General features: G+C 38.3%; 1 protein-coding gene across 3 annotated transcripts; it reads left to right on the top strand.

The window, feature by feature from the left end:
- The first annotated feature begins 5,136 nt into the window (after nucleotides 1-5,136).
- On the top strand, nucleotides 5,137-9,963 carry LOC133797519 (phospholipase A1 PLIP1, chloroplastic). 3 transcript variants are annotated; one of them, XM_062235442.1, is made up of 6 exons: nucleotides 5,137-5,791; nucleotides 7,212-8,044; nucleotides 8,126-8,656; nucleotides 8,753-8,812; nucleotides 8,896-9,312; nucleotides 9,385-9,963. In XM_062235442.1, the coding sequence occupies exons 2-6, from the start codon at nucleotides 7,316-7,318 to the stop codon at nucleotides 9,805-9,807; spliced, it is 2,160 nt and encodes a 719-aa protein (XP_062091426.1). In that variant the 5' UTR covers nucleotides 5,137-5,791; nucleotides 7,212-7,315; the 3' UTR covers nucleotides 9,808-9,963. The 3 variants fall into 3 exon arrangements, with proteins under 3 accessions (XP_062091426.1, XP_062091427.1, XP_062091428.1); XM_062235443.1 differs by lacking the exon at nucleotides 5,137-5,791 and adding an exon at nucleotides 5,820-6,470; XM_062235444.1 differs by lacking the exon at nucleotides 5,137-5,791 and adding an exon at nucleotides 6,688-6,836.
- The last annotated feature ends 759 nt before the right edge of the window (nucleotides 9,964-10,722 follow it).

The following is a 10,722-nucleotide window of genomic DNA, read 5'->3' as shown; positions in this document are numbered from 1 at the left end:
ATGTACTGGGCACTGGAGGATTAGGTGGATCATATTGCGTCCCACTACGCAAAGTTACTGCACTAGCATTCTCTTTGGGATTCATCTCAGGTTGTGAAGGCAATTTATTAGACAGATGAGCCTCCAACCGGTTATATGATGCCGCTAATTGTCCCACCTGATTCTCCAAACTCTTGATGGAAGCTTGGGTGGTTTGCTGAAATTGAAGAGTATTTGTGGCAAGGGCATTGATTAAATCCTCAGTAGAAGGTTTAGCATTTGGTGGTGGAGCAGCCTGCGGTGGTTGTGATGGTCTAGGTACATAATTATTTTGAGACCTCTGTTGTGTAGTGAACCCAGGTGGTCTTGCTGCTGTTGGTTGTGGAGCTAGTTGTTGTTGATTCCCATATCGAAGGTTTGGATGATCACGCCAGCCAGGATTATAGGTTTGTGAAAATGGTTCATAATACATCTGACGTAATTGACCAGGAAAATTTCCTACAGCGTTAACACCCGCAGTTTCTCCCTCTACTAGAATGGGGCACGTATCAGTAGGGCGCCCCACTACTTGACAGATTCCACATGGCCGCACCTGTTGGCCTAAAGCTAATTGTTGTACCACTGAAGTCAGTTGAGCTATCTGTTGACCAAGTTGATTATCAACAGTAGTTTGCACCTCGTTAACCTTTCTTGAAGATGACATATGCTCCTGGCGAGTGCCAAACTGTTGGGAATTAGCTGCCATATTAGAAATCAAGCTCCTGGCTGCTGCAGGAGTCTTGTCCACTAGTGCCCCTCCACTGGCTGCATCAATCATACTTCTGTCCAACGGCAGTAATCCCTCATAGAAATATTGAATCAATAGTTGCTCACTGATCTGATGGTGAGGACAACTAGCACACAACCGCTTAAAGCGCTCCCAGTAATCATAGAGTGATTCTCCCACAGCCTGCCTGATGCCACAAATTTCTTTCCTTATACTCCCCACTTTAGACGCTGGAAAATACCGCTCCAAAAACAAGGTCTTCATAGTGTTCTAGGTCTCCACAGTACCAGGGGGGAGATAATACAGCCACTCCTTTGCTGAATCCTTTAGAGAGAAAGGAAAAGCTCGGAGTTTTATCTGTTCTTCTGTCACTGAGGCTGGCTTCATACTGGAGCATACAATATGGAACTCCTTGAGGTGATTATTCGGATCCTCACCAGGCAGCCCATGGAACGATGGCAATAGATGAATGAGGCCCGACTTAAGCTCAAAATTCACATCAAGAGGTGCATATTGAATGCATAGCGGTTGTTGATCAATATCTGGCGCAGCCAACTCTTTCAACGTCCTATTTTGTGCCATATCTCTGTAAGATGTAATAGAATCGTCTGAATCTGAGTCGTGAGACAATAAGGGCACTTTCACAGGATTTACTTGATGAGCAAGACGTTGAAAGAGTGGATTATCAGTAATAGTCCGCGAAGTCCGAGAAGAAGATGAAGTAGCAAGATACTGTTTGATTGCCTCCAACCTATTCTGAGTGTCTTCACCAGACATATAACTCTGCGATGCCAAGAGAAATCAAGTTAGTAAGCGTAAACCAATATGAATAATAAAAAGAATTAAATAGTTCCCCGGCAACGGCGCCAAAAATTTGATGCGTGTCGTATTGCGTACCAAATTTAACAAATATTTTATTTACTCTAAAACCAATTATTTAGTATAACGGCAAATAGAGGTCGAACCCAAGGGAACTATATTTAGTTTATTATTCACAAAAGCTTAACAAAGTTAAATTGAAAAGGGGGGTTTTAGAAAGTAAAAGTAAAAGCAAGAATTAAGAAAACAATTGATAGCAAGAAGAGATTAACAACGATTTTAAAGATGGTTAAGAATTATTCTTCACCTCAGACAATCATGTATGAATATCAATAATGAATATTATTCCGATTCCCAATTAAACTATTAACCCTGTAGATAACGCTTAAGCAGTCAATTATCCCAATCTCCCTATCACAATCAATTACGGCTAAGCGCTCAATAATCAATTCTTTTTACCAAACAACAAACCTATTAAGCATACGATTCATTCAATTTAGGAAAAGCATTAACAACAGTGGAGATAGGTTAATCTAGGCAATAAATCAATGAAGCATTTAATTCATTTAACCTAGGTTCTATTCTTCATCACAATCAACAATGCTTTTGACCACATCATCAATTGCAATTTATCACAAACTCTTATAATCCTAAACTATTAGGTGAATAGAAATTCTAAGATGACAGTAAAATAATGCAAGCCCTAATTAGTTGTACACCCTAACAAGGAATCACAATATTTCATACAATAGGCATAGAAGAATAGAAGCAATTTAACATTATGGAAATCAAGAACAATATTCACATCTCAAATCAAACATTCATGTCTGGGTTTTGAATAATCCTTAACCTAAAAGAAACTTAGCCAACAATCATGATTAAAAACATAACCAGAATCAAAGGATAGAAGAGTTTAGAGAAGAAGAAAACTATTGAAAAAGTTGAATGCGATCGTCCTTCTTCTCCTCCGCTCTCTCTGTGTTTCTCTCTCTAAAAATCGTGTATCTCCAACCTCCTTACGAATATGACCTAATCCCCCTTTTATTTCCCGTCCAAAAATTGAGAAAAATCGAATTTAATTCTGAATTCAAACGCGTGCCGCGGCAGCCATATTTCCTTGCCGCGGCACGAGGCTTCAGATATGCGATATGGGCTTTGCGTGCCGCGGTATGCAACTTTCCTTGCCGCGGCACGAGACTCTCTGTTTCTCTTGTAGCGGCAGGGACTTTTCTCTGTAGCGGCAAGGACCTTTCTGATTTCCCTCGTAGCGGCAGGGACTTTTCCCTGTAGCGGCAAGCTCTCAGATTTCTGTACTTTTGTTCTTTTCTCGATTTTTCTCCTCTTTAACACTTTACTCCAATGGTTAGAATCCTACAAAATCATCATTCAACCAAAAATCATCAAAAATATACAATTATCCTTAAAAATAATAATTTAGATTAAATGAATCAAATTAACAAAACGATTCTAACTATCCCCAAACACACTACTTATGAACACAAAATCTGATAAGTAGAAAGGTAAACTTTATACAAAAATATACTTATCAGTTACCTCGCACTATTGTGTCGGATCGAGATCCGATTTTTACAAGTACTTTCTGGAGGAAACTATTCGAGCTTATGGGGACATCGTTGAAGATGAGTTCGGCATATCATCCTCAAACGGATGGCCAAACGGAAGTGACCAACAGATATTTGGAGCAATATCTCAGAGCTTTTACGGCTGACTATCCAAAACAGTGGAGCAAGTTTCTGTCTTGGGCAGAATATCACTATAATACATCTCACCATTCAGCGATTGGTATGACTCTGTTTCAAGCAATTTATGGGAGACTTCCACCTTCCATACCAGCCTATACCCGTGGGGCGACAACCATTCAAGCAGTTGAGGAGGACTTGATGACTCGAGATGACATTTTACAGCAGCTCAAAGTGAACTTGCAGCAAGCACAACACCGTATGCGCCAGCAAACGAACAAAAAACGCAGGGAAATTGAGTTCAAGGTCGGGGACCTGGTTTTGGTGAAGCTCTAACCTTATAGACAAACAACAGTAGCTAAAAGACTTAACACCAAGCTTTGTCGACGTTACTTCGGCCCCTTTCCAGTGTTAGCTAGAGCTGGACCAGTTGCTTACAAACTTAATCTTCCTCATGGCAGTAGAATACACCCAGTATTTCATGTGTCCTTATTGAAACCATTTCACGGTGCCCCTCCACCCAATTGCTACCCCTTGCCAGAGCTCGCTAACAAACCACTTATGATGCCGCTAGCCATAATAGCTACTCGTATAAACTACCCAGGCACCTCAGCAATCCGTCAAGTGATAGTGCAATGGTCTCTGAGTTCACTCGAAGATGCAACTTGGGAAGACTTTGATACATTCTGCAGGATTTATGGACTGACGAACCTTGAGGACAAGGTTCATTTTGAGGAAGGGAGTAGTGTTACCAACATTGGACCAGCCCAAGACTTAGGCCCAATATCATTGGAAGGGGAGGTGATACAAGAGAAAGTCCAAAAATGGTTTGAGCAATCAGCCCAATCACCTATAGATCCAGAAGGGATCTCGGTTGTGCACGATAACAGGGAAGGAGGAGAAGCAGAGCATCGAAGCATCGACGAAGAACTGCCAGCGCGTGCTAGGAGGGTGCGCGTGAAACCAGCCTGGCTCAAAGAGTTTGTTAGCATGGAGAGACGTTGAGGAGTGCTACACCTTTCCCCACCTTTCTATTATTTGAAGCTTTCTGTAATTTTGTTTGCGATATATATATAGAAGAAATGTAATAGAACAGTTTTATGTTGAATGAGAAGCTGAAAAGCCTTTTGGAGATTGGTACTGTCTCGAGGAGTACGTTTCATACTAACAGTATATTGGCACACATGGCAGAAGGTAAGCAAGGGGTGAGTAGTGGTATATAGTATATACACTCGAAATTGTATACGCAACCCAACAAAGCAAAAGATTCAAATTCAATAGAATATATGGTCTTTGCTAAGGACACGAGGTGAGCCAAGCCAAGATCATGATTATTGGTTTTTCTGTATTTTAGGTCCACTCGATTTGCCTTCCATTCCAGTCCGAGCCATTGCCGCTGGAATTGGCGAAAAACAAGAGGTCTTTTCCTCTATTCTCTGGGCCTTTTTAGCCTTTAGGGGGTTCGATCGAGCTCGACGACAGCAGCGAATCGATCAATGTGCATAGCCCAATACCTATATGACTATGTGTAAGCCACTGACCTCGACTGCTTCATGCAACCGCACATTTGGCCCTACTTTTTAAAACTCTCATTTTGTGTTGCTCTGTTGCTTATGGGCTACACGTGCGGCAATACTCTCTTGTTTACTTGAAATTACCCTTTACTCCCTCCCTCCACTCACAGTCACGGTTTAAGAAAAGTCAATGATGCCCTTGGTTTTTATTAGGAGTGTAGCATTTATAGAGCTTGGCCCCATTTAGTTGAAGTAGTTTTGAGTTGTACATTGAACCATTCACATATGGGTCGATGCCCTTTTTTCTTCTTCTTCTTAATAGTTTTGTTGGAATTGGTTGTGAATTGAATGTGAAGGTACTGAGTTTTGATCAAACAGAGTTTAGAAATGTCAGGAGGTTAGTTGTTACTACTCTTCAAGACTCAAGTAACACTAGCAAAACATTAATTGAATTAATTATTTAGTTGTGTTTGTGGACAATATTAGTGACTCTTGTCACTGCCCATGTCAAGGGAATAAGACTAAGACGGAAAAAAAGTTCAAATAAGAAGACTGAAAGTAAACAAAACTTCCTTAAAAAAAGAAAAAGAAAAGAAAGTCGTAGGGTTATATATGTCTATACCGCTACGGTTTTGAAGGTGTCAGTACTTTACGTCCACGTGAACAGATTCCATGACTGTTTCTGCGACCATTCCTACTATAAATAAAAGCCTCTCCATTTATAGAAATGTCTAAATCGATCTCCTTCTAAGTGTGAGAGAAGGGGAAAAAGAAGAGGAGTTTCATCTTATTTCAATCCCAAATAGATAAAATGTAAAGAAAAATGTATGTATATACTTAAAAACATTCCTATATCCAGGTTCACCTGCACTTTCTGGTCAAAGCTTAACTATTCTGAATTTGGTCACAGCTTACGATATATATGTATCTAATCTTCTTTGGCTGGGGTGAGATGTCTGCACAAGTCCAATTCTCTGGACGAAATATATGAAAGCCTTCTTCCTGAGTTTGAGGTATATGCACTCTTCTTATTATTTGGTCCATTTATTTAGTACTGTTTTCTTTTAATTAAATTGTGATTTCAGATGTTTATATAATAAAACGAAAAAAAACTAAAATGTATTTGGTCTTGGAGAGTCTGGAATGGGGAGAATCTGTCTTTTTCTTCCTTGAAAAAACCAAACCAATAAATTCTGGAACAACATCATTACTTTCTTTGTCTAGTTCACTCACATCTGTCAGAAAAACGTTACTTTTTTTCCTTCAAAAAACTCCTTGTTCTTCATCTTCATGCACCAGCTTGTAAAGTTTCCAAAAAATTAAAAAATAAAAAGAAAAAGAAAGAAAGAGACAAGACTGGAGAAGATGACTTTTTAAATGAGATATTAAAGCTGAGCAATGGTTGTTTAATGATGTAGTGCAGTCTACTTACACCTGGCGCACATGCAAGTGAGTTGGTTTAATAGGTCCCACTAACAACCATGTTTAGAATCCTAATTATTTTTTTTCTCTCCAATATAATCTGAGATGGGTCACACAAATAATTATGATTATAGCATTATTATTACTATTAATTACCTCGATATTTCCGATCCGAACAACATGGATTTTGAGCCCAAGTTAGAAGAAAGAAAGAAAGAGAGATTTCCAAGTCATCCCATTGAGATTGACGACACACTATTTAGATTACAGGTACAAAACAAAAGCAATATTTTTCTCAACTTTGTTTTACTTTTAGATTTTGGTCTTAAGTTTTTAATTTTTTCAAAGCTAGTACTTACTTGAACAGTAAGCCAATGGACACAACATAGAAATTAAAACTAGTTTACAAGAAAAAACAACGATGGTAGATTACCATTTTATTATTATCAATGCAGACTCCTTTTAGAGACCTAGTTGTCATAAAATTTTATGACAATTTCGTCCACGGCTCTCTCATATTATCAGAGTTGATTATCGAACACTTATCACTAATCGGGTCAAGTTTTAATCGTTGAAGCATAGATATTTACTACTTCTACAACTAGCTATACGACAAGTTCATTGTGAATAACTATGGTAATGCAAAATTATTATCGAATATAACTATTTCTTGGTGATTCGATTCGATCATGTTTTATTTAATATTATAACTTCATAACTATGTTCTTGCCGGTTCCAATTAGTTTGGTTATTATAAATATCAATTTTATTATTAGCCTAGTTTGAAGGAGTTGTTGAGTCTAAATGTACGTTATTACCAAGAAGCCTTAGAACCTTTTTATGTTCGCTTATAGAGTCCATATATATGCCATAACTTAATTTGCTTTCAAGAACTCAGCCAGAAAAAAGCTACAAAAAGTTCTGAATTTTGGACTCTCTCTAAGATATATATGGTTACATACATTTATACTCACTAAGTTTACAACTTTTATTCTCATTCTTATTATTCAGAACCAGTCATCCAAGTTGGCAATCTACCGAGAAGAAAGCTAGTTTGCCAATGAACCTTATTCAAGAGTAGCAAACTCTTTGGTCAATTATTACAGGTTACAGCCATGGCATGTACACCATTCAATATTCCCACCTCTCCAAGGAAAGGGGGCATCTTCAAAGACCGTGTCAATGGCCTGAGCCGGTCTGAATCAAGCAAAGATCTACGAAGCCGAGCCACGCTGCGAAAATCTTATTCTGATAACAATTTAGTCTGCTGCATCAGTAACAAGATTCATGCTTCACCAACTCAACCAAAACTGAAGAGCAGTCGTTCAATGGGAATTTTCCCATTTCAGTTTTCGGGTTCAATTCTCCCTAACTCGCTTCGGTCGTTTCTGTTTGATCCGGAAACAAGCAAGGATATGAGTATGGGAGATAAAGAAACAACTATGATGGAGGAAGAGAACACTGAGGAGATAAGTAGTAATGGTATTAGTGAGGAAGAGCAAGGAATAAAGAGAGCTAATTGGGTGGAAAGACTAATGGAACTTAGAAGTCATTGGGTTAAAAATAGGCAGCAAATTGAAGGTGATGATGGGGTTTGTGATGATTATGATCATGAAGAAACTAATCATCATGATTGTGGTTGTGATGAAGAAGAGGGTACTGGTTGTTTGGTCAGTTATAGCTCAGATGAAGAAGATGAAGGAGTAGAAGAACATGGCGGAGAAAAGATATTGGATCAAGAATTCTTTTCAAGGTTTCTGGTCAGAGTACCATGGTCTGGTACCAAGCTGCTTTCTCAGCTAGCTTTCTTGTGCAACATAGCTTATGTTATACCAGATATAAAGGTAAGAAACTCTCTTTTTTCACTTGTTTGTTTTGATCGCAAAAAATAATGAAAAATCTGATTTCATTGCATTAATTTGCAGCCAAAGGATTTAAAAAGGTATTTTGGCCTACAATTTGTGACATCTTCTCTAGAGAAGAAGGCTGAGGCAGCTGCAGTAAAAGCTAGACTAGACCAAGACTCTGCTCAGGTACCTGGATCTGCTTCCTTGGAAGATAACAAAGCCAGTACTTCAGATAATGAAGCAGTGAGTTCAGAGCAAAAGCGTCCAATCCGTGCTTCTGTAGCTTATGAAATCGCTGCCTCAGCAGCATCTTTTGTCCAATCCAAAGCCAAAAACATGTTTTCAGACGCCTCGGAATCAAAGCCAGAAGATTCATGTGAAAATGATGAAGACCAAGCCGTATTAAAGGAAGCAGAAAGCTCACCATCTCGCATCTATAAGTCCGAGGTTGCCGCCTATATGGCGGCATCAACCATGACAGCAGTGGTGGCTGCCGGAGAAAAGGAAAAACTAGAGGCAGCCAAGGATCTTCAGTCGCTTCACTCTTCACCTTGTGAATGGTTTATCTGTGATGATTCCAGTACGTACACACGTTGCTTTGTAATTCAGGTAACCAGATTGGAAAAACCAATAAAGTGACATAACTAATTGATATAGATTACACATTCTAAGGATTCATTGTAAAAGTTGTGTTTGACTTTGCAGGGTTCTGACTCCCTAGCATCTTGGCAGGCAAACCTCTTTTTTGAACCTACTAAGTTTGAGGTAAACTAACATAACAAAGATAACTAAAGATCACAAATTACAAAAACCACTCATCATAATCTAATATCTTTTGTTTATGGCAGGAATCAGACTGTCTTGTTCATAGAGGGATTTATGAAGCAGCCAAGGGAATCTACATGCAATTCATGCCTGAAATAACAGAACACTTGAATAAGTATGGGGAGAGGGCAAAGCTCCAATTCACTGGACATTCTCTTGGGGGAAGCCTATCTCTCTTGGTTCACTTGATGCTTCTAAGTAGGAAGGTTGTCAAGCCATCTGCTCTCCGGCCCGTCATTACATTTGGCTCGCCATCGGTGTTCTGCGGTGGCCAAAAGATACTAGATGAGTTGGGGTTGGATGAGAACCAAATCCATTGTGTTATGATGCATAGAGATATTGTCCCAAGAGCCTTCTCCTGCAACTACCCTAATCATGTTGCCAATCTCCTCAAACGTCTAAATGGCTCGTTTAAGTCTCACCCTTGTCTGATACAAAATGTAAGTACCATGCCTTAAAACTCTATTATTTATTGTTCGATCATTGACTAATTTTTTATTTATTCAATGCAGAAACTGTTGTACTCTCCAATGGGCAAATTGTTTATTCTCCAACCAGATGAGAGGTCATCCCCTCCACACCCTCTACTCCCTCCTGGTTGTGCCCTCTATTTCTTGGACAAAACCCAACGAGGATTCTCTTCGAGTGTTCTTAGGGCCTTCCTCAACAACCCTCACCCTTTAGAAACCTTAAGTGACCCTACAGCTTATGGCTCTGAAGGCACAATTCTAAGAGACCATGATTCGAGTAACTACTTAAAGGCTGTCAATGGAGTGTTAAGGCAACATACTAAGATGGTTGTTCGGAAAGTGAGAAAGGAGAGGAATCTTTTGTGGCCACTACTCACTTCACCATCTCCACACTCTTGGAGCCACGAAAGTAACAATATGGAGAATAATAGTAGGCTGAAAAAGGAGATCATGTCTGGAGTTTGAGAAACCTTAGTATTTATTTGTTAGCTTTGTGTTTTGTTGTGTTGTGTTGTGTACATCTTTTCTTTCCCATGCAGATATATCTGAATTCACCTTTGTATCTATGTTAGATTTCACTAATACTTACTTCTAACACAATAATATATATACACAACTACTTTTTGTGAAATTTTTTTGGGTTTCATTTCGATCAAATCTACATCACTATCACCCTGCTAGCTAGCTCCTCTGTTATTTATTTATTTTTAATTAAAGAAAAAAAAAGGAGAATCTAGGGACGGTTTCACACTCAACCACCTTAAAGGGGTTGATTGAGATGTTTAGTAATTGTTCTTTTGAAAAGAAATTTCAATTAAAATATAAATGGATGACCGACAAATAAATGCTATAAATACATTGAATTTCCTTGTTCAGTGTATGTGAAATGAAAATTGGACAAATTAAGAAGATAAGTACTTGAAGAAACCAAAATAATTGCCGTATATGGAAAGTATATAAAGTAATCGCACCCAAAACCTAGCTACTTAACAGTTACTATTACTATTTTTAATGATTCATATTACCCCCAAAAAAATTGAAATTGAAGTAACAACTGTTGTATTAATCATGTTGCAAAAATTTCAATTAATAATGAAGATAAATAAGGAAAAAAATTATAAATTAAACCTGTCTTTTTTTACTCGAATAACTTGAAGAGTGGGTGACTCTCCAACATATTCTTTTCAGATGTATGGGAATCTTCAACTTTTAACCTAAACATTGGTATTTACCTAAATTCTGTGTTGATTATTGGAAAGTTGTAGATTAGCTAATAATAAGGCAAAGAATAGTGTTGGTGAAGCTCTTATTAAAATGGTGGAATTTTGGTCTAATATAGAGACAGTAGATGTTTTTGTTTTAAAAAATTTACATCAAACA

This window comes from Humulus lupulus, chromosome 8 (assembly GCF_963169125.1).
Source record: "Humulus lupulus chromosome 8, drHumLupu1.1, whole genome shotgun sequence".
Classification (NCBI taxonomy): Eukaryota; Viridiplantae; Streptophyta; class Magnoliopsida; order Rosales; family Cannabaceae; genus Humulus; species Humulus lupulus.
Note: the sequence above shows the minus strand (reverse complement) of the source record. Positions and strands in the feature narration are given on the sequence as shown.

Coding starts and splice junctions, on each gene's coding strand:
- LOC133797519 (XM_062235442.1), top strand. CDS start 7,316: ATGGCATGTACACCATTCAATATTCCCACCTCTCCAAGGAAAGGGGGC. Junction 8,045..8,125: donor ATGTTATACCAGATATAAAG/GTAAGAAACTCT, acceptor ATTAATTTGCAG/CCAAAGGATTTAAAAAGGTA. Junction 8,813..8,895: donor TTGAACCTACTAAGTTTGAG/GTAAACTAACAT, acceptor TGTTTATGGCAG/GAATCAGACTGTCTTGTTCA.